The sequence below is a fragment of the Pocillopora verrucosa genome, chromosome 5 (genome assembly GCF_036669915.1).
Source record: "Pocillopora verrucosa isolate sample1 chromosome 5, ASM3666991v2, whole genome shotgun sequence".
In the NCBI taxonomy this organism is placed as follows: Eukaryota; Metazoa; Cnidaria; class Anthozoa; order Scleractinia; family Pocilloporidae; genus Pocillopora; species Pocillopora verrucosa.
The window spans coordinates 23844477-23867782 of NC_089316.1; the positions used below are offsets into that span (position 1 = coordinate 23844477).

General features: G+C 36.4%; 4 protein-coding genes and 1 pseudogene across 4 annotated transcripts; 2 read left to right on the forward strand and 3 right to left on the reverse strand.

The window, feature by feature from the left end:
• Positions 1 to 2416: 2416 nt before the first annotated feature.
• On the reverse strand, positions 2417 to 13009 carry LOC136280812 (adhesion G protein-coupled receptor L4-like). The gene is made up of 11 exons (XM_066166526.1): positions 12999 to 13009; positions 12716 to 12842; positions 12518 to 12621; positions 12075 to 12177; positions 4260 to 4410; positions 4067 to 4148; positions 3902 to 3968; positions 3411 to 3495; positions 3027 to 3151; positions 2692 to 2733; positions 2417 to 2579 (listed from the first exon to the last, which is right to left on the reverse strand). Exons 1-11 carry the CDS (start codon positions 13007 to 13009, stop codon positions 2436 to 2438), a joined length of 1041 nt encoding a protein of 346 aa, XP_066022623.1. The 3' UTR covers positions 2417 to 2435.
• An 863-nt stretch (positions 13010 to 13872) lies between these two features.
• LOC136280813 (uncharacterized lipoprotein SSP0535-like) lies at positions 13873 to 14800 on the forward strand. The gene is made up of 2 exons (XM_066166527.1): positions 13873 to 13886; positions 14389 to 14800. Exons 1-2 carry the CDS (start codon positions 13873 to 13875, stop codon positions 14798 to 14800), a joined length of 426 nt encoding a protein of 141 aa, XP_066022624.1.
• A 126-nt stretch (positions 14801 to 14926) lies between these two features.
• LOC131798517 (uncharacterized) lies at positions 14927 to 16075 on the reverse strand. Its single transcript, XM_059116171.2, has 2 exons — positions 15985 to 16075; positions 14927 to 15900 (listed from the first exon to the last, which is right to left on the reverse strand). Exons 1-2 carry the CDS (start codon positions 16073 to 16075, stop codon positions 14927 to 14929), a joined length of 1065 nt encoding a protein of 354 aa, XP_058972154.2.
• A 2979-nt stretch (positions 16076 to 19054) lies between these two features.
• LOC131776768 (melanocortin receptor 4-like) lies at positions 19055 to 19995 on the forward strand. The gene has a single exon (XM_059092981.2). The coding sequence runs from the start codon at positions 19099 to 19101 to the stop codon at positions 19993 to 19995; it is 897 nt and encodes a 298-aa protein (XP_058948964.2). The 5' UTR covers positions 19055 to 19098.
• Positions 19996 to 22075: 2080 nt separating this feature from the next.
• LOC131795536 (uncharacterized) lies at positions 22076 to 23070 on the reverse strand (annotated as a pseudogene).
• Positions 23071 to 23306: the final 236 nt, after the last annotated feature.

Here is a 23306-nt window from a genome sequence, read left to right on the forward strand (position 1 = left end):
ATTTACACCCCAGTACCCCAATGATATCCTCATGTACGCTTTAAAATTGATCTTGCTTGGGCCGCAACAAAGTTAGCATCGCGTGATTTGCAAACTTTTCCTATCTTCCTCCAACATCCCAAGTGATTTGTTACGCGTGCTAATCGATAAAAAGTGTGTTTTTACGGCTCAAATAGTGTTAGTTTATGAGAGTTTACGTGGAGATATTCTTATTTCTGTCCAAAAGCCGCTGTGAGGGTGACGAGCTCGAGTCCCGCCAAAAAACTCTGAAGAAGTCGCGATTTTCGTAGTATGCTTGTGGCACCAATCTAGTGAGCTATGATTTATCTTTAAAAAAGAACTTTTGTACTCACTCAACAAAGACATTGATGGTAGGACTATTCCTCATATCTGACAAAATTTCGTCAACATTTCATTTTTTTTCTGTGAGGGTTGATTTTCCGTCAGCATTACGTTTCCCAAATTCTGATCTTTTTCCCTGCTTAGCATTATCAGGTTGATGGAAATTCCTTTTTTATAAACCTTTCAAGATCAGTCTCTTGCAAAAAGGATCAGCTTTTAGCGTGTGTTGTTTTTAGTCGACATCATCCAACTGTTGCTAAAGAAATTTTGCATAAAATTGAATGTCATATGAATTCTTGACGTCGTATCTTCGGTTAAATTCTTTGCACCTGCTTAAACCAAGCACGGCAAAATAATTAATTAATATCAAAAGATATATATATATATATATATATTATATATCCCCAAGCTTGAGAAAGTAAATTACTAATGTCCTTCATACGGTTGCCTACTTACTATTAAGATTCCTTGTTTACTTACCTATTGAAATAACACTTTCGCTGTTTTTAGAGCGCTTAAAAAATTTAAACTGGTACGGAACAAATATGTTTCTACTTGAAGTAATTTTAAAACGATCCTACAACTTAGATGATGACGCTGCCTTAACTTTCTCTTTCGTTTCTTTCCCTTTCGCACCTACTCTTCTCCATGAACACTCAAACATCATCTTTTAATTTATTTAATTCATTTTGGATACATTAGTTTGGAATTATTGGTTATGCAGACCATTCATTATCACACTATCATTATATTGAGAGAATAACAAGAAGTATCTCTGGGTCATTTCGCTTAAATGGGAGATCAAATGTATCGATCTCTGCTGCTCAACGACGAATGTGTCGATCGTTAATCCGTTGCATCAATAATTATGAGCAATGGTGATGAAAAGTTTTCGTGCTCCTCGATATATGTCTGTACTTATATCTTCCAGGAGTTATATATCCTTTAAGAATCGCCACAAAGCTCTGATGTCTCATCTATTCTCTTTCTAATGCAACCAGAGAACACAAATAGAAAGGGCGTAGCTTGGTCTCTCGAACCCCCCCTCTTCCCCTTCTTCCCCTTCTGAAAGGAGGGGGGAAGTGGGGATGTCGTCGTTATGAATTTGCGCATTAACTTATATCTAACGGGCTTGTAATTACACAGTGGAAAGGACTATTTAACATTTCAGAATATTTTGTGTCATGTACCTCCTCAGAATTCACGCCTACAACCATGGCAATGACTTCATATTCAAAGAAACAAACCAAAAAACGGACAAAAACATAACAGAGCAACATAAGCACTCACCCAAGAGAGTAGTTGGACTTCTCCGGCATCTTAGAATCTTCCCCTGGGGAGATGGGATTAGGGGGGTGAGAGCGAAGGTAAGGTGGTTGAGATGGATCCAAAACCCCTTCCTGTCTTCTACCCTCTAATGGTTTACTCTAAGGATCGATCAAAACTCAGAGGGATTCTTCCCTACGGGACAGTGGAAGTTTCTTTCATTGCTTCTCGGTACACCGATTTTAATCCAAAGTGATCAAAAGTGACTTTCTGGCTCGATAGGGTACAAAGTGCCTCGTCATGCGAGAAAATATAGCAGATTACTGAAAGATATGGTTTGTTCATTCGTTTTTAATTATTTATTATTTTATCTGTTGATTTAATTCATTTATTAATTAAAAATTTTAAAACTTGACTTTTACCACTGCTATTACAAAAGTACGATGGTATTTGGTATTTTCACAGGTACCTTAGTGTTACCTTGTGTACTCAAAATGTGGATCATCATTAAGTCGTTATAAATATTGATAAACAGTGGTTTAAAGGAAATACAGTAAAATGATTATTATTGTTAAACAAGTGAGACTTGAATGTATAATACGATTTTAGATAATGGACTTTCATTTTCGTTCTATTAAATCCAATCAATTAAGCTATTTCTTTTTAAACTTCCAACTTATTTTAAGACTGCTATTCAACTACCCACACATGACCGACATCACTGAGATTAACCTGTGAGCTTTTCCTTGTGGACTTTTTACTTCTACAGTTGGAAAAATGGTATCACTAAAAATCCTTTAAATTGAATGACAGAATATTGTATGGTGCTATTCTTTGAAAGCCTGCATTTCTACCGCCCTCACTTCGCCGGCATCACTTGGGTTAAATTGTGAGCTCTTCTTCGCAGAGTTTCCATGATCTGCAGCAGATGGGAAAATGATGTTCATCTTCCTTTTCAATCGCTCTCTAATCTGCAGATAAACAGGCGACCAAATATCAAATCCTAACCGCTAAAATCTCTATTGCTGTCTAGGAAATACACAATTCGCCCTATGTACATCCTCAGTTTGATATTCATCTCACCTGGCTGTTCCGCACACAATGAAGAACGAAAATCAGGATTCCCTAAAACAGACAATTATATCAGTATTACGCCTCTTGTAGTCCGGATGAGAAAGGTGATAAAGGTATGATCGTTTGAGATGAAACCACAATAAAAGTGGCGAAAGAATGAATTAGAGCAAGTCGCATATCTTGTAAACCAATAAAGATTGTCTGTTGTTGGGTAAGTTATTTTGAGTAGGTAATATCATCTGACCAATGTCAAAGAGTCTCAGGTAAAATAGTACTTTGAGCATTTAAGTATGTGAACAGATGACTAACATTTAGTTATCGACTGATTTTTATTGAAAGCTCACCTGAGTAGAGTTGAAAATGGTGAAAATGTAGGCAAAAGCTTTGTGTAATGATAACAAAAGTCCAAAAAGCCATGTGACACCAAGCAGCGGGATCATCACCGCGCATGTTTTAATGCCAAGTCTGAATAACGGCAACAATATATGATGAGCATCGATAAACCGTTTCTTTCAATCATGTGAAGGATTTTTTTTTCAAAGTCGTATTGCCTCATCGTCGCAGACTAACTAGAGTGGAATCTATATAAATACTGCTTAACTAAATGCGGCAACAATTTGATCACATTACCTGAGGAGTCTGTAGAAACTAGTTATTATCTATCCCTCCTGAATATTAACTAGTTTATCACAATTATCTAATAAATGTTAAATTTAAAAATTCCCGTATCTGCTGTGTATGGTTGTCTTCCTCTGTGGGTTGGATTAATGTCCTCATCTCTTTTATTACTCGGGCGAGTATCAAAATGTTGAGCTGAAAAATAGTAAGGAATATAAAATGCGTCACCGACAACAGAAAAATTGTCATCCGTCTTGTCGCGAGCGTTAGAAAAAAAAAGTCTGAATCTTCATAAAATTTAAACCCTCTGTATTTAGCTAGCCAACGCGCTCCGACGTCTCTATAATGGGCGGCAGAGAACCCTGTGCTGCGCCACGCTATTAGTTGGTTCATACGTAGGCCAAGAGGAATCGAAGTTGGAAATACGCGAGGGAATGGAAATTGGAGTAGGCATTCTCTTGAAAGACGTTTGATATTTAGTTATGAAAATCTCTAATAATAGACAGTCCTGATATAGATATGAAATAACAATAATATTACCGACAATAATAATAATAACAGTAATAACAATGTTAATGAGGTGTCAATTAATAAGACTCACAGCTTCAATGAAAGCTACAAATGTGATGAAGATCCAGATCAGGTTGTTTGTTGAGGACAGCCAGCAACTGGAAACAAGTATATAAAAAGATAAATTTAAATAAAATAATATTGATATATATAAGAGAGAAGAAACTGCAGGTGTATTATTTACTGTTTCTCATACTATTTTTCACTGGTATAGCTTTTAATTCCATCTTTTCCGGCAGCGATGCTCAATGAAATGCTAACCATGATGATGGGCGAACCTAAACATAAGTAGAATGAAGTTAGTGCAACTTGAGAAGTCATACGTCCGATTCTGAGGCGATTCCGATTCAGCAGCTTACAATAATTTACAACAAGCGAAGCAAAAATACCCCATGATATGAAGTGATACATATGCATTTTGGTGTCGATGTTATAAACTTTCACAACAAACAGGAAAAAATAAATTCCCTCCACCAGCATCCAACACAAAGCTGCCATCAAGAAGTACTGCAAGAAAGCTGCAGTTAGGACACAGAGAGCCTGCGAGAGAGAAAAATAAGTTTTTCTTGGTTTTTCATGTTATTTTCTGAAGAATCTTTTAAGCCCCAAAAAAGCAAATAAACCATGAACACATAAACACCAGACTTACCGTATTTTCTGTGGCGTTTATGCCGGCGAGAAAGATTATTTGTCCAGCTCCGAGGGCCACAGTTTGGAAAATTTTGAAAACTCAAGTGCAATTAATCCTTAATAGTACGAGGTCTCATGGGATTACTTGTTTATCAATAAAGGGCAAAATTCATACGAAGGAAAATCACGCGCGCAGTCTATTTTTAACAAATTTCATGATAACGAACGGTTGCTATGCAACAGATTAGGTAATCATTAACAGGTAATCATGCCCTCTCTTGATTACTAAAAATGCCCTCGATTAAGTAAAAATGCCCTCTCTCTCAACCAATCAGCACTCAGTAATTTTGCCCTTTATTGATAAAAGAACAAACAGATTGACCTTGAAAGGCCCTATTTAGAACGTTGAGAAAGTTTCAAAGTCTCATCAAAATCGAGTGAGGAATGATTGACGGCTAATAACTAACCTAGAAAAACACTCATTTAAGTATAATATTCATTTCATTTTTCTTTATAATTTGAGAATGAAGAATCAATCACTCCTGGAATGGGATGAAATATATATTCCAGCTGTTACCTTTCACTTAAGCCACTCCAAGACATGCATTTCTTCTTTCTTTCATCAATCTGTACTCGGAATATAAACATTAAAATCATTTACTCGGCATACATATCACAACGTAAAACTATTGATTCTGATTTTGATTGTGTTCTTACCTTCAGATCTCTGAAATTTAGGATGACATTCTCTTGTAATTTTTCTGGTTTTGGATCTAAAGCCACGACCGTTATCTCAGAGTCCAAATACCTTTGGAAGAAATAGAATATCAGTATGAAACAGATTTATTTAAAGCATAGTAATTATTTTAATGAAAATAGCAAGCTAGGAGCCTTTAAAAACTTACTTAAAGGCTAATTTATCAAACACGGAAAGATCATTGATTCACATGACTAACTATCTCTCCATATGGTTTTGAAAAATTAATAACTCATAGCTCTAACCCCTCGAGTTTCTATTTTGTGTATTTTCGATGGAAGAGGCGTGAAGAAAGATTTTTTTGTCCTGTCACGAGCCTGGGACAGTTAACCCTTCAGGGAGTTAACCCTTCAGGAACATTCCATCATTCTTCCAATCATTCAGAGCTCAAAATATCAATTAAACAATTATGTTTACACCTGATAAAAAGAAATACATATGTGTACTAATATTGCTTGATTTTAGATATGCAACATCCGCCAAAAAAAGTAAAAAATTGATTTATATGGAAATGAGAATTGAAATGTATCTGATTCAATTTCCCTTCAAAACTTTCTCAAGGGACTAGAAGATTAACTTAACTGAATCCGAAGTTTATCAATTAAAGTTTTGAAGCCATCATTTAAAAATTCAATGAAAAAAATAAAATTATCGAATTCGACGAACGGTGGCATACTGCTGTAGCTATGGGATCGATGCAAAATGAAAGTATTATAATTTTTTTCTTTTTTCTATTTTTTTTTTTTTTTTTGCTTTTTCTAAGTGGAATGAAACTCATTCATTTCTACTAGACTTTAGTGTCCGCTTGAGGAAACACCGTTTTAAAAATTAAAGAAAAAAAACTAAAAAACTAAAAATAATTAGAGGAAGAAGGTACTTAATAAAAAAAAAAAACTGATCGAATAACCTACCACGTCTATTTTTATAGCTGACGGTATTCATTGGGAAAATTCCTTGTGCAAAACTTACTTCTGTATATCACAATCAATCTTTTCTCTAGGGAACGATTATATAAATGAGCTCAAATTCATCCAAACGACTAACTTATGTTTGACGCTCAAGAGATTTATGCGAATTTTCCCAGTGACATCCAGTGGAGGTAGCTTCAGAGAATGGCGACTGAGCTTTTGTGTTTCTCTGATACTAAATATCAGTTCTAAAAACTGTTTTGCTGACCCTCAACACAGAATACTCATTATGGATAACAACGACGAATTTATTTTTAAAACTTCATGATTGTAATCATTGTGTTTAATTGTTTTCAAATCCTTTTGCATCGTATTGAAGCTAAAATAAAATTTAAAAACACAGTTAGACACATTATTTCTACATTATATCTTACTTATTCATTCATTTGTTCTCAATTTAAACTTGTTCTGTTATCAAGAAGCTGAATAAGCTCCAATTGACACATCATTTTCAGGTCTATTCTTGGAATGGGCTGCTGGCTTCCCGCTACATTTCTTCATTGTAGCATTTACTACTAATTTTACATTTACAAAACATAACCAATCGATGTAATAAGGCTTGTATTTACTCAGCGAAAGAAGGGCTGTGATCAATTTACCGGATTAAAGCCCTTTCATCGCATCATTCACCATGAGATTCAATTAGCAGCTATCAGTATGCTTGTTTTGGTTCGTGACTTGGTGGCATCTTGTGTGCTACAGATGTGTCAATGTATTTCAAACCGCTAATGTAATGGACATTAAAACACTTAGTCGCTTCTTGCTGACGTAAGTCAAAATTTACTTTCCTTTCAAACAGGCGCCTACAAGTTTAAAGAGTTTTTGGACCAGCCGCAAAGAGATGTTTTGCGCCATAAAAACAAAAAAAAATGCGATGAACAAAAGCTTTGATCTCTCAAAGACTTCCCTTTAGTTAGCTTTGTTTGTAGGCGGATAAACGCTCGTGCTGCTGCACTAATAATGATGGCCTGGTAGAAAAAAACTTTTTTTACCCAAATCCTCTAACATTTCACGAACACAGGTTTCTTTCAGTAATCTGAATCAAATTTATCGTTGCCTCGATACATTCCCGTGTACATGGGTTTTCATTGGAAGCACAGATATATTTGTTAAGTATTGCATGTCCTGGAAAAGTAAAATTTGGAAGGAAAATAATAACATAAGCCGTGAACATATAACAAGTGACAAGAAAATTTTTGCCATGAGTTCCGTGCAGCTCCGCAGATTGATCTACCGCAGACGGTTGTATTTCACGGTTTTTCACCTCACTTTCAAATTCAAGGCCTGTTTGGGCTGAAAAAAATTCATTTGCATTTGCATCACAGCACCTTAATGAAATTCTCCAGTGCGCTGCAAAGTCGATCTTGCTTGGGCTGCTACAAAGTTAGCATCCTCTAATTTACAAACTTTTCCTGTGTTCTCCTGACGTCCCAAGTGATTTATTAGGCGTGTTTACCGATAAAAAGTGTGGTTTATAGTGTTAGTTTGTAAGATTTTACTTGGAGATATTGTTTTTCTGTCGTTGTGAGGGCAATAAGCTCGAGTCTCGCCAGAGAATACTGGAGAAGTCACGATTTTCGGAATAAGCTTGTGGCACTAATCTAGTGAACAATGATTTATGTTTTAAAAAGAACTTTTGTACTCACTCAACAGAGTCATTGATAATAGGACTGTTCCCCATATCTGACAAAATTTCGTCAACATTTCTTTTTCTCTGTGAGGTTAATTTTCTGTCAGCATTATGTTTCCCCAACTCTGATCTTTTTCCCTGTTTGGCAGTATCAGGTAAATGGGAATTCCTTTTTGTAAACCTTTCAAGACGAGTCTCCTGCTAAAAGGATGAGCTTTCTAGCATGAGTTGTTTTAAGTGAACATCATCCTTCTGTTGCTAATAAATTTTGCAGGAAATTGAATGTAATGCGAATTCTTGACGTCTTGTCTTCGGTTAAATTCTTTGCACCTGCTTAAAACAAACATGGCAAAATAATCCATTAATATCGAAAGAAACTATTTCATTTCGTAATTCTTTCGGTAAAATAGAGTGCGACCCACAATCATGCAGTGAGAAAAAACAAATTAAATTAAACAATTGTGAACTCCCCTAGCCCGAGAAAGTAACTATTTAGTAGCAATTATGACAAAAAATTGCTCATGTCATTTTTACGGTTGCCTACTCACCATTAAGATTCCTTGTGTACTTAGCTATTGAAATGGTACTTTTGGTGTTTTTAGAGCGCCTAAAAAATTCCAACTGCCACGGAACAAATATGTTTCTACTTGAAATGATTTACTAATTTAAAATAATCCTACAACTTAGATGATAACGCTGTCTTAACTTTCCCTGCCGTTACTTCTCCATGGACACTCAAATATCATCTTTTAATTTATTTAATTCATTTTGGATACATTAGTTTGGAATTTTTGGGGTATGCAGACCATTCTTTATCATACTATCATTATATCGAGAGAATAACAAGAAGTATATCTGGGTCATTTCGCTTAAATGAGATATCAAAGGTATCGCTCAACCACGACTGTGTTCATCGCTATTCCGTTGCATCAATAATTAAGAGCAATGGTGATTAAAGGTTTTCGTGCTCCTCGATATATGTCTGCACTTATATCTTGCTTGAGTAATATATCCTTAAAGAATCGTCATAAAACTCTGATATTACATCTATCCTCTTGCTTATGCAACGAGAGAACACAAAATAGGTGGGCGTAGCTAGGTCTCTCTAGGTCTCCCCCTCTTCCCCTTTCGAAAGAAGGGGGAAGTGGGGGGTCGTCGTTACAAACGTGTGCGTGCGCACCTCACGTAAAGTGGCGTTTACTTATATCTAACGAGCTTGTAATCACACAGTGGAAGGATTATTCAACATTTCAGAAGATTTTGTGGCAATGGCTTCATATTTAAAGAAACAAACCAAAAAACAGACAAAAACATAACAGAGCAACTTAAACACTCACTCGAGAGTAGTTGGACTTCTCAGGCATCTTAGAATCTTCCCCTGGGGAGATGGGGTTAGGGGTGTGAGGGCGAAGAGAGGGTGGTGAAGATGGATTTAAAACCCCTTCCTCTCTTCCACCTTATAATGGTTTACTCTAAGAATTGATCAAAACTCAGAGGGATTCTTCCCTACGGGACAGTGGAAGTTTGTTTCATTGCTTCTCAGTACACCAATTTTAATCCAAAGTGATCAAAAGTGACTCGACAGGGTACAAAGTGCATCGTCATGAGAACAAATATAACAGATTACTAAAAGGTATAGCTGGTTCACTCGTTTTTAATTATTTATCATTTTATCTGTTGATTTAATTAATTTATTTATTAAAAATTAAAAACTTGACATTTACCACTGCTATTACAAAAGTACGATCGTATTTGGTATTTTCACAGGTAGCTTAGTGTTACCTTGTGTACTCAAAATGTGGACCAATATTAAGTCGTTATAAATATTGGTGAACAGTGGTTTAAAGGAAATACAGTAAAATGTGTATTAGTGTTAAACAAGTGAGACTTGAATGTATGATACGATTTTAGATAATCGACTCTTATTTTCGTTCTAGTGAATCCAGTTATTTAAGCTTTTTTTTTTCATTCCAACTTATTTTAAGACTGCTATCCAACTGCCCACACATCACCGACATCACTTGGATTAACCTGTGAGCTTTTCCTTGTGGATTTTTTATTTTTAAAGTTGGAAAAACGGTATCACTAAAAGTCGTTAAAATTGGATTACTGAATACTGTATTATGCTATTCTTTGAAGGACTGCATTTCTACTGCCCTCACTTCGCTGGCATCTCTTGGATTAACTTGAGAGCTCTTCTTCGCAGAGTTTCCATGATCTACAGCAGATGGGAAAATGATGTTCATCTTCCTTTTTAATTGCTCTCTAATCTGCAGATGAACAAGCAACCAAGTATCAAATGGTAACCGCCAAAATCTTTAATGATGTCTAGCAAATTTACAATTCGTCTTATGTACATCCTCAGTTTGATATTCATCATACCTGGCTGTTTCGCACACAATGAAGAACGAAAATCAGGATTCCCTGAAACAGATAATTATATCAGTATTACACTTTTTGTAATCCGGGTGAGAAAGGTGATAACGGTATGATTGTTTGAGATGAAACCACAATAAAGGTGGCGAAAGAATGAATTAAAGCAAGTCGCATATCTCTTAAACCAATAAAGATTGTCTGCTGTTAGGTAAATTGTTTTGAATAGGCAATATCATCTGACCAAAAGAGACTTTTTTAGGCAAAAGAGTGGTTTGAGCATTTAAGTATGTGAACAGATGGCTGAAATTTAATTATAGACTAACTTTTATTAAAAGCTCACCTGAGTAGAGCTGAAAATGGTGAAAAGGTAGGCGAGAGCTTTGTGTGATGATAGCAAAAGACCAAAAAGCCATGTGACACCCAGCAGTGGAATCATCACCGCGCATGTTTTAATGCCAAGTCTGAATAATGAGAACAACATATCACGAGGATCGATTAACCATTTCTTTCCGTCACGGGAAAAAAATCGTATTGCTTCATCGTTGCAAACGAACGAGAATGGAATCTAGGTAAATACTGCTAGACTAAATGCGGCAATAATTTGATTTCATTACTCGAGGAGTCTTTGCAGAAAATAGTTTTTACTTACCTTTCCCCCCTCCCTGAATTTTAACTAGTTTACCACAATTATCTAATAAATGTTAAATTTGAAAACTTCCCGTATCTGCTGTAAATGGTTGTCTTCCCCCGTGGGTTGTGTTAATGTGCTCATCTCCTTTATCATTCGGACGAGTATCAAAATGTTGAGCTGAAAAAAATAAGGATTATGAAATGTATCGCTGAAAACAGAAAAATTGTCATTCGTTCTGTTACGAGCGTTTGAAAAAAGAAAATTCTGAATCTTTATAGAAAATTAAACCCCGGTGTTCAGCTAACCAACGCGCTCCGACGTCTCTATAATGAGCAGCAGAGAACTGTGTGCTGCGCCACGCTATTACTTGGTTCATACACAGGCCAAGAGGAATGGAACTTGGAAAGACACAAGGGAATATCAATTGGAGTTGATATTCTTTAGAAAGACGGTGAAGGTTTACTAATAAAAATCTTTAATAATAGGCAGTCCTGGTGTAGGAAATAGCGATAATATTACCGACAATTATCATAATAATAATAACAATAATAACAACGCAGACTCACAACTTCAATGACAGCTACAAATGTGACGAAGATCCAGATCAGGTTGTTTCTCGAGGACAGCCAGCAACTGGAAACGAGTATATAAAAAAAAATTAAATTCCAGAAAATAATCTTCAGAGGACAACACAAATCAAACACAACAGCATAATAAAACAAGGCAACTCCAAGTGAAAACAAATGGAGTGATAAAGTAAAAAAGTTGTTTCTCATACTATTTTTCACTGTTATAGCTTTCAATTCCATCTTTTCCAGCAGCGATGCTCATTGAAATGCTAACCATGATGATGGGCAAACCTAAACATAAGTAGAATGAAGTTAGTGCAACTCGAGAAGTCATACTTCCGATTCAGCAGCTTACAATAATTTACAACAAGTGAAATAACAATACCCCATGATATGAAGTGATACATATGCATCTTGGTGCCGATGTTATAAACTTTCACAACAAATAGGACGAAATAAATTTCCTCCACCAGCATCCAACAGAAAGCTACCATCAGGAAATACTGCAAGAAAGCTGCTGTTAGGACACAGAGAGCCTGCGAGAGAGAAAAAAGTTTTTGTAGCTTTTTCATATTATTTTTAAAAGAGAATCTGTTTGGCCCCTAAAAAGCAAATAAACCATATATAGATATACAACACTTACGGTATTTTCTGTAGCGTTTATGCCGGCGAGAAAGACTATTTGTCCAGCTCCGAGGGACAAAGAAAGGCTCAGTCGTATTTGAGTCAGAGGTTGCCATACGTCTCTAGTGAAACAAGCAAGCAATAAAAAAAAACCGACAAACAAACAAAAGAAAAAGCAAAAACTCAAAGACGAGACAGAAACAAAAACAAAACGAGGCAATATTTGACAAGGTATTCTATTAATTTTGTACTATACTACTTTAGACATCCTACCGGCTTTCGCTCATAAACTTAATTGATCTCTATGACATTTTAATCATCTTAATTCGTTATTATTTTATTTGTTCAATAAACTTTTGAATTTTATCGATATTTTTTTTAAGAACTTGTCTCTTCTACGCCCCAAATCATTCAAGGTCTTGGAAAGACTTGGTTCTTTGAGCGTATGGTTACAGTACTTACGTGAGGTAGGAATATAGAATAATTGTCAAAAGAATTCCGAAGATGGAAAGGCACAATCCCACGTGGGTGATAATTTCATGAATAGTTTCGTCTTCCACAGTGAGCTGTGAAGAGAGATGAATATTCAGCGGATTCGTTACTTAATCCAATGAAATTTTATTACCAATACTAAAGGTAAGGTGAAAATCAATTCATTACCCCTGGGATACCGTTGTAGTCAAGTAAGACAGCAAAATTAGTCAGATGATTGCAGCTGCAAACTGTTTCTTCTGAATTGCTTTTCGATGTAACCACATGGCATCCTGTCTCTGAAAATCCACCTAAGCTGAAAATAATGAAATAATAATCAAAATAATAATCATAATCATAGTAATAATTAAAATATAAATTGAAACTACCCCGAAAACTCATCAGGGCACCGAGGGGTTTATTTTCTGTCTTCCTTGCGCTGAGTTCATAGCCTTAAAACATCGTCGAGTACTTTGTCGACATCTTCTCCTTGCCACCCGTGGATTTGCCTTTGAGTGATCATAGTCAGCATTTTTCTATGTTGGTCCGAAAGTAAGTCATAATCCTAATATGATTATTATACTTGCTTGAAAGCTATGTATTCCTTACGTAGTCTTCTAAGAGGTGAAGTTTGAACGCTTTTCAACATTCTAATCGCCAAAAAGATTGTCCATTATCACTATGATTGATAAAAATAAATGGTCTATGGGAGGGAGGAACCGGCTTGATCTGGCTACAGCACTTATCAACAGGTCCCATGCAAAAAAAAATTAAATCATGAAAGCAACCGTTATGTCATCGGTCAATGTGTCGGTCACTAAACAAGTAATAGATTATTTCAAATCCGAACGAATAATCATGCTCTGACTCACCTAGTTTTCGGCTGTTTATCTCCACTGAAGAATTCGCTCCAGTCATTTGGTGTTTGCCATAATTAAGGGCGAATTCCTCCAAGGCGACTGCCACCTTAAAGATGGAATTTCTTATTATTTTGAATTCTTCTTCGGCAAGAGGTTTTTGGAGGATTTGGAGCCTGGTGATGAAGTCTTCAAAAATCCATACAGCCTCCTGTAATCACATAACGTATTTCTGTTAAAGTAAGATGCTAAAATTTTGGATCCATGTGAGTCAAACACGATATTTGAGTGTCCTATGAGTATTGAGCCGCAGAACCCTTGATCGCGGTCGAACATTTGAACAAAACAGTTTGAGTTAACGGCAACGCATTCAGCATGCTAGAAAGGCCCATATTTCGTCTACTCCTACTTAGATTACGAAAAAAAATTGAGAAAGAAATGAATTAGACCAAAAATAGGTAAAAGAAATAAATCCAGCAAAATGGCCAAATGGTGAATAGGATGTGCATGTGCTAAAGAAGAGTCCAAAAACTGGTCCAAGAAATCGGAATTATCTTTTTCGGGAATCACTTTTTTTTCACTCATGCCAGTTCATATCTTAGAAATGGAAATGATATAGATAGTGACGATGATACTGTCATAATAACTATAATAACGACGATGATAATGATGACGATGACGATAATGGTACAGTCTTGTTTGCTCTTGTTCGAATGAACTCAAAGTTTTTTCAAGCTTAGAAACTGATACAATACATTGTTCATTCTTTCTAATCACTGTGCATTTCATATAAACTAAGTGGCTTAATCATAAAATATAAGTAGTAAATTCATACCTTCAAAGGCCTGATTCTACTGATTTCTTCGCCTTTTAGTTTGGAAACAGAATCGTTTGCCTGAGATAAAGAAAGACAGTAAAGTTGGCGAGCAACAATGTTGTAAATAAAAAGCTTGAGAGAAATAATTTGCTCACCAGACTCTTAATAATTTCTAATGTCGATGACAGAGGTGTCCGTAGAGACGGAGACGACGATGATCCTGCTGCCGATGTTTCAAATGACGATGGTAATAATGGTGATGATGCTGATGCTGCTACTGATGCTGCCTCCGACGATGTTGCTGATGATAATCGTGATGTTGCTTTTGACTTTGATGATGATGGTGACAGTGCTGATAAAGATTCTGATACCACTGCTGTTGATATTGCTTCCAATGATGCTGCTGATAATAACCCTGGTGCTGATGCTGATGCTGATGTTGCTACTGGCTTTGATGATGATGGCAATAGTGCTGATGTCGATGTTGATGTCCATGCTGGTAATATTGCTGCTGATGGTGGGTGTGATGAAGGTGATGGTAACGGTGAGATTAATGCTAAAGGTGACTGCGACATTGATTGCAATCGAGCTGAATGTTAAAGACCATTTAATTGTTAAAATAAACTTGACGCTATGGTAAGGTGCGACGAATTTTGAAAGAAAATATTTTCTTTTTCTTTTTCAGAATCTTAGTCACTTTTTCGTTAAATAAAAAAAAAGATGGTTTTAAGTATTCAAATTATTATTGTACTCACTGTAAGCTTCTGTTCCATGTCCTGTTGAAATTTTAGTTGCGAATACTCGAATTGTTGAAGCCGCAATAGATGTAACGATATTCGACGTGTATGAATCTGAAGTGATGGAGTGACCGTCACACATCTGTGTACAAACGTTAGCGTTAAAATGCGTATTGCACACCTGTACGTCATCTGTGCAACTTTGTGTTTTACATTTTCTCCCGCTGCAGGTCAGGTTACATACTTTGGCATCGCAGATTTGTTCACAATCCTGGCTGTTACATTCTAGATGCATTTCACATACATCTCCTTTACCTTGGCACTTTTGAGTTTTACAGTTTTTCCCGGTACAGTTCAGATTACATTTTTTAGCCTCGCAAGTTTGTTCACAATCCTCACCGTCACATTCTAGATCCATTTCGCATACATTTCCTTTATCTAGACACTTCTGTGTTTTACAGTTTTTCCCGGTGCAATTCAGATTACATTTTTTAGCCTCGCAAGTTTGTTCACAATCCTCACCGTCACATTCTAGATCCATTTCGCATACATTTCCTTTATCTAGACACTTCTGTGTTTTACAGTTTTTCCCGGTGCAATTCAGATTACATTTTTTAGCCTCGCAGGTTTGTTCACAATCCTGACCGTCACATTCTAGATCCATTTCACATACATTTCCTTTACCTCGACACTTCTGTGTTTTACAATTTTTCCCGCTGCAGTTCAGATTACATTCGTCAGCGTCGCAGGTTTGGTCACAATCGCTACCTTCACATTCCAGATCCATTTTACAGAACTCAACTCCAGTATAGCACGTCTGTTTACACTCTTTCCCCTTGCATTTCATATAACAGCAATAATTACCACTGCTGCAATTCCCGAGCGGATAACAATGATCGCCTCCATTTTCACTTTCTGAGTTACATTTTTTGGAATCGCAATCTTTACTACCCAGGGCAAAACCTGAAACAACAAAAACAGGAACAGAACCAAAAATTTAAGAATTCCAAATATGAAAATAATGATGACGATAATTATGAAGAATACAAAAGTATCGCAAGACCTTCTTGGGCAAATAAACAACTTTAAACCACTGTTGCATAAAACTGCTGAATATGATTTTCATGGAAACTGCCATTATAGTAGAGTAATTGCTTCACCATTTCGTTTAAACCAAATCTTCAAGCACCGCGAAGCTGACAGAGGTTTCGAATATACAAGTTAATACAAAGCGAATATACAAGTTAATACAAAACTAACTTTCTATATAGGTGAAATGTATCTCAGCATTTTTTCTTGTTTTGTATCACTGACATAATTTATTTATATTTATTTATCCATGTTTTTGTCTATTTACTTTAATTTTTTTTATATCTTATTACTTTTTGCTAAGATAGGCAGCACTTCTAAGATTAAAGAGTGAGCCTTCTTTCCATAACTAAGTTTTGCAACTTACGAATTGATAAATACATGAGGGCATCCCTGGTTTTAAAGAACATTTCCTCATGACGTCGTTGGCTTCTCAGATATTGTCTACAGATTCCCGAAAAACTACACACCTACGAAAATCTGACTCATATAAAAACTTTTAAGGAGAAAACAAGACTTCAAAGACTTGAAACGATATGATTAGGCTTCCAGGCTCGGTACTTGGTGATAGGTGAAAGGCGACCTAAATTTCGACTATCTTTTTAGTCATTACAGAATTTGTATATCTTTAAATTGGAAAAAAAACCCGAGCTTAAAATATCCCATCGCAATTTGCATGTTTGCACTGAAGCCTCACTTTTTTTTATGACAGACCCATGAGTTAGAACAGGCTTTAAAGGTAAAATGGTTCCCTGAAATACATCCCCTAAAATAATTCGTCTTGGCTTCCTGAAAAAAAGACTGTGTGGCCATCTGCCATACAGGCTAATCTAAAACTATTCTAAGTTTTACCGGTCTTTTTTTGCGCTCAATTTTCTTTTAAAGACTTTTCCAAGGGTACCCATTAGAAGGACTCTTCGGGGTGCGCTTAGGATGCATTCTAAAGGAAAAAAATCTTTTAAAAGAAGCTTTAGTACCCACTCAACATAGTTATTGATAACAGGAGTGTTCCCCACAACTGGCAGCTTCTCGTCATCATTATGTTTTTCCGTTGGGTGAGTTTAGTTCCTGTAGGCTGAACCAAATGCAATCTTTTAAAAAAATTGTCAGTGGCTGGAGATCGGTCCGAAATATCCTTTGCCAATGTAAATGCAAGGCTTGATAATTTTTCCTTTAGCAAGAACCAGCCGTTTACGCAGTGCTGACATACATTGCGGGAAATGATTGTCAGAGATTATTTTCCGGTCAGGTATTTCCACCGAAATTTAGTCGAACTTAAGCTGAACCAAATGCAACCTTTTAGAAAATTGTCAAAATTTTAGAAATTTATTCGAACCTAAGCTGAACCTAATGCAACCTCCTAGAAAATTGTCATTGGCTGGAGATCGGTCCAAAATATCCTTTGCCAATATAAATGCAAAGCTTGATAATTCTGCTTTTAGCAAGAATCAGCCGTTTAGTCAGTGGTGACATACACTGCGGAAAATGATTGTCATGCAAATTACTTTCGTCGGGTTTAGTCGCAGTAAGCCTTTTTACGTAAGTAAAAATATGGCAGGTATGAAATTAACTTTTCAAGCAAATGCTTCATTTGAATATTAAAAGTTCGAATTAGGTTTTGTCGAGAGCAATAGCATCACAGGAGTTGCTTCGAAACAATTACGCCTCCACTTGTAATATGATTGTCATAAAGAGATATTTTTTGTTCGCTTTTCTAACGGTCCTCGCTAAGTAGTGCAGAGTGGAAGATCTCGCCCGCACGTGCCACGCACTAGAAGGTATTATTGATAAAATATGTGACGTTTTTCGTTTCTTAGAACAATAAAGGGAGATAATGGCTCACCAAAACTAAATTAGTTGTTTAACTTCAAAAAACTCTCAGAGTTAAAAATTGATTCGTTAGATATGAGTGTTCCCTGTTTTCGTCGCCAATATATCAAAATAATTATCTGAGTAACAATGAAGAATCTGTAGCGGAATATGGTAAAAGGCCAGTCGTTATTTTTCACCCGCGAGGGAAAAGGAGGATTTTGCAGGGAAGGCCGACTTTATGCGTTCGAAGACCTAAAAAACACAACTAGTATTGGCATTCCCAGTCGACCTTATCGCTTAGGAAATGCTCGCAATAAGCCTATTGCCCACGTACTGTCTGTTGTTGCAAGATCGAACAGATTATTGGACTTACTCAAGCGGACATTTGGATCTCACTCTAAGGCTCTATTTACTGGTTATAGATCCATGATCCGTCCAATACTCGAGTACGCTTGTCAAGCGTGGAATCCTCACCAAGCATATCTGATTGAAAAACTTGAATGCGTGCAAAGGAACGTTACGAGATGGATCATCGGTAAAGACACTCCGTATGAAGACCGACTGAAATCCTTGAAACTAGCGACACTAGTTCAGCGCAGAGAGTTTCTTAGTTTGATTCAGCTTTTTAAGTTCATTAAAGGACACGCTTCTGTAATAATTACATATCCTTCAGTAACAGGCAATCAAGAAAAAGTCATCAGTTTAAACTATATAAACCATTTAGCCGTACAGACATCTTTAAGTACTGTTTTTGGCACAGACATATCGACACATGGAACAGTTTACTGTCATCAGTAGTTGAACTTGACTCAATTAATGCTTTAATGGATTAGAGGAATTGTGGGTTGTGTGTGGATTTATATGCAGAAAGTGGAGCTACGCCATTGGTGGGAATATGGTGACGAGAAAAAGGAATAAATTAGTTAACTAATAGGAATGGACACTCTGAAAAAGATGCAAGTTATTTCACCAATCAACAGCAGTATTTGATCCTATCTTATTCATGTGCGTGTGTGTGTCTTTTTTTCTTTTTTTTTTTCTTAATTAACAGGTTTGGGAATCTTCTGCGCTTGTTCATACGTCAATGGCAGGTGAAATTTAGTCGTTATGAATTCAATAACTTCAGCAATATCCCGCAGGCATGTTTAAGGCAAACAAAGTGAAAGAAAGAGGAGGCATTTGTTAATTACTTCATGATAATTGTGACGCTCTTACCACTACGCTACAGCAGCAGAGAAGGAAGGAAGCATTTTCTTTTCTATGGATCGGGAATTCGAAAAGTCTCTTTGTCTTGGGACTGGAATTTCTTTCATTTTGCTTTCGGTTTTGATATCAGTCCCAAACATCTTCGTTCTGATTGCGTTGTACAAAAATCCTTTTCGCTGTTTCAGAAAATCGTTCGCTGTATTTCTCGTTTTCATTTCTTTAGCTGATTTATTTGCTGGAAGTGTGGTTTGCACTGGAGAAGCCGTAATGCGATTTTCCTGCACCTTTGGAGACAAAACGCTACCAAAGGATGGAGACGTCGTTAAATTGTTGGGATACACAGGAGTCAACAGCTCTATCTTATTAGTAACAGCAATGTCTGTGGATCGCTTTATATCAGTAACTTTTCCCCTCTTCTATCGCAACAAGGTCAAGCGAAAACACCTTATTCTGTGCAATGCGAGTATTATTGCTTTCTCAACAATGTTTTCCTTGCTACAAATTACCGGAATCTCAATTGCTACCTATGTGTCAATAGATATACATCTGCATACGACATTTCCTCTGGCAACGACTTCTGTGTGTTATGCCGGAATATTCATGATTCTACGAAAACGTTCTCGGGTTGGTATTCTAAGAGAACACAGAATGCCTGGTGAACCAGCACTCCGCGTCATGCGTAGGGTCGACAACGCCAAAAATGAACGGAAAATTGCCATAACATCGTTGTTAATTTTGCTCTTTCTAATATTATCACTTGTACCTTATTTCATGACAGTTATTCTGGAGGCAAACTGTCTCGCTTGTCGTGAACAAAAGTGGCTATTTGTACTCAAAGAATCCTCAGTCGTATTCTTGTTATTCAACTCTTTAGTCAATCCTTGCCTCACAACCTTTCGTATTAACGAACTGAAAAAGTCTGTCAAAGTAGTGTGTTTCCACCGACGCTAAAACTATAGGGTTTGCCAGCTATTATGTTTGTGTTGTGGTTGTTTTAAAGCCAATGTTAATTTATAGCGTCCTTCAGATGTTAAAAAAAAAAAAAAAAAAAAACATAGAAATTCATTACACATTCGTGAACGTACATACAAAAGTTAAGGTCTCAATGGGGTCAATCGCTTACCGTAGAACGGCATAGTAATTTGGCCGTTAGGCGTAAAAACCAACAAAATTTTAACCGTGAGTCATAACAAACCTATCCGTTATTTTTTCCCCTTTAATCGCAACGGAAAAAAATATTAGCTGTAAAATTGTCGAATTTAAACCGTTAGCCGTAACCCATTGAAACTCTCCAACAAGAGTGAGTCCAGTAAATTTAAGATTGGCAGTATTTGATAATTTAGATTATGTCGTGAGATTTTGGATACAAGGTAATATTTATCTAATTACCTGTTAGATGATAGTATACTAATTAGTTTTAGCCTATTCATTTCCAAGGGCAAATACGCAGTAATGAGGAAGGGTAGCTGCGTTATTACATTCCTTGAGTCGCAATAAGACATCTCTCACTTGACGGAAAATGCCACACGTCGTAGAGAATTGCGACGCCGTGTGACTACTAAGTATTTGTGATATTACACCTGCTTTTAATTTTCTTCCTCTAGGGTTCAGGAAAGACGCTGAATTTATGTCATGACTTTTAAGACCACGAATATGCGGCCTTTTGGTTTATTTATTTGGTAAACAATTCACTAATCCACAAGCAGGTTTTACCAAAAAAAAATGAACGCTTTAAATGTTGCGATGTTGAGCTCTTGGTAGTATACTCCTTGTATTTTTATTAAAACTCTGTGCAAAATATTGCATCGACCAACGTTTTTATTAGGCAGGTTGAATAAAACGTTCATTCCAACTTTTATTATATTTGACTGCCTACCGCAAATGATAAGGCTAACGTATGTTAAGCTGATAAGTCTCCAATTAAAGCAGGTGCTAAGATAGAAATTAAATATATTTTGAGCCACTCTTAGACGAATGGCAAAGATTGAAATATTTCCCATCTGCGCCATGCTCTCATCTTCAAGTACACAAGATGCCTTCAAAACACTGCCTTTTCAATAAACAGGATCAATGTCACAATATTATAATAATGCCAACTAGATCCCTGTACCTGAAATGGTGGAACATTTGACAGCGAGGTCAGGCGTCGGAGGGTGAATCAGTCGTCTCCAACAGAGGGGAACTACTTGAATATAACAGAGCCTTGTAAGCGGATCGGGCAAATTTTATTTTGATAAATAGTGCGGGTCTTAAGGTGAAAGACCGACAGAAAGAAATAATATTCAACAATTTTCGTCCTCGACTTCGTCCTCGACTGTTCTGTTTGCAAAAAATTTATAATTCTTAAGTATTTTGCAATTGGATTGTCAGAGAAGTATCATTTTCCTTCGTTACGTTCGATTTTCCGTAGAAGTACGAAGTAACCGCGTTTTCATCATTTTAAAGAGTTTTTGCTTCTTTAGTATTGAAATTACGCTGGACTGAATGATTATGGCAGTTTATATAACGTCAGCCATAAGTACCTTCGTAAGTAAAAGCATATTGAGGATATTCTCAGGTGATACAGATCTCACGGGACACAAATAACAAAAATTACCATCAGTCCATCTAGCTGCTCGCTGGGTCGTTTTCCAGTGTTTCATTTCATGCAGAATTTCAGGTTTATACTCCTTAGTTAATTTCAGCAAAACCTCAGCTCTAATTCCATAAAAACGTAGCATGTGGCCTTGTTTACAAACAAGTTCTGCATGATCGAGCTTATAGAGTAATGATATCCAATCAAAAAATCGGAACTGCGAACAGGTGACATGCTACTGTCATGTACGTTATGAGCCTAATGATACCTTGGCTAGCTTGCCAAATAAAGTTGTGCATAGAACAGTCGAGGTGGAGAATTGGCGTAACTTAGTTCTCTAAAGACGAAAAAATTCATAATTTTCTTATTCTATTCTTGTTCTATTTCTGCAACTTGAGAGGAATCCTTTGTTTGGCTTGTTCATAGGCTCTTTAGAGCAGTGTAGAGTTAAGCCAGTTAAACGGAGGCTGTATTCCTCATAGTTTTCTGTTGGACAGAACTTCCAAAACTACTTACATCTTCCTGTCTTTGCACGCGGATGACAATTATTAAGGAAATTTTCAACTCGTTGATCCGAAATGTTGTCAATAACGGGTTCACAGTTGAATTTAGAAATAAGAATACCACTGAAGATTCTCTTAGCGCAATAAGCCATTTCTGACCGCGACAACCAGAACAGTCCGCCTCAACAAGAATTGATGCAAAGTATGGAATTAGGGAGATGATTAGGAAAAGCAGAATTAAGAAGGAAGTCGTGACAAATTTCCATTCTCTTTTAACGCGCGTTATCGTTCGCATGTTACTAAGATGAGCTTTTGTCGAATTGGCCTCCCGTCTTTGAAAATCGATTCGAGCGCGTTTCCGCAAAAAAAAAGAATATTCCTAAATGAGACAAACTTGTCGTGATAAGCGGAAATGTTCTGTGCAAATGTATATCTATGGAAATATACACATCAATTGGAATCCCAGCAAGTTGGAGGCAGGAAAAAATCGCAGAAAAAATAGCGATGATTGAGTTACATAAGACAAGTGTCTTTGGTTTAACCGTGTTTAGATAAAAGTGTGGACAAACGACCGATGCAATACTCTTATCATGACATCAGACCCTGAAATATTATTTCTGCCTAATAAGGTATTTTTTTTCGGAAAATATTGGAACCTACAGGAAAGGATACGCATAACAGGAATACATGATCTTATATGAATTGAATGTCCGAGAACCTGAAATGCATATCAGCCGCGCAACTTACTTCCCCTCACTTGCTTTTTCATTTAAAATAAGGTGTCCAAACCTACTCCACTCTACGGGACAAAATTAAACGAAATAGACGTGACGTAATTTGCTATACTCCTGATAATTTATGTTTCCTCAAACTCGTTCTGGTGATAAGCAAGAAGTGGCAAATGCGAAAAATCGCCGTAAGAGTTCTCACTTGTGTATATGCATTCATATTACATCTATCGATGCTGACTTTTTCTCTAACTAGTTTCCATTCCAACATTTCAAGCAATACACTTGATCTTACATATTGATTCCGGGAAATTTTAGCATATTTGGTCATTTTCCTGACATGGATAAGAAAATAAAGGATAAGAAAAAAAATTATGTAGCTTTAAAAAATAACAATGATGACTAGATAGGTGAATATTTATTTATTATACAATAGTTTATTTATCCATTATTGCT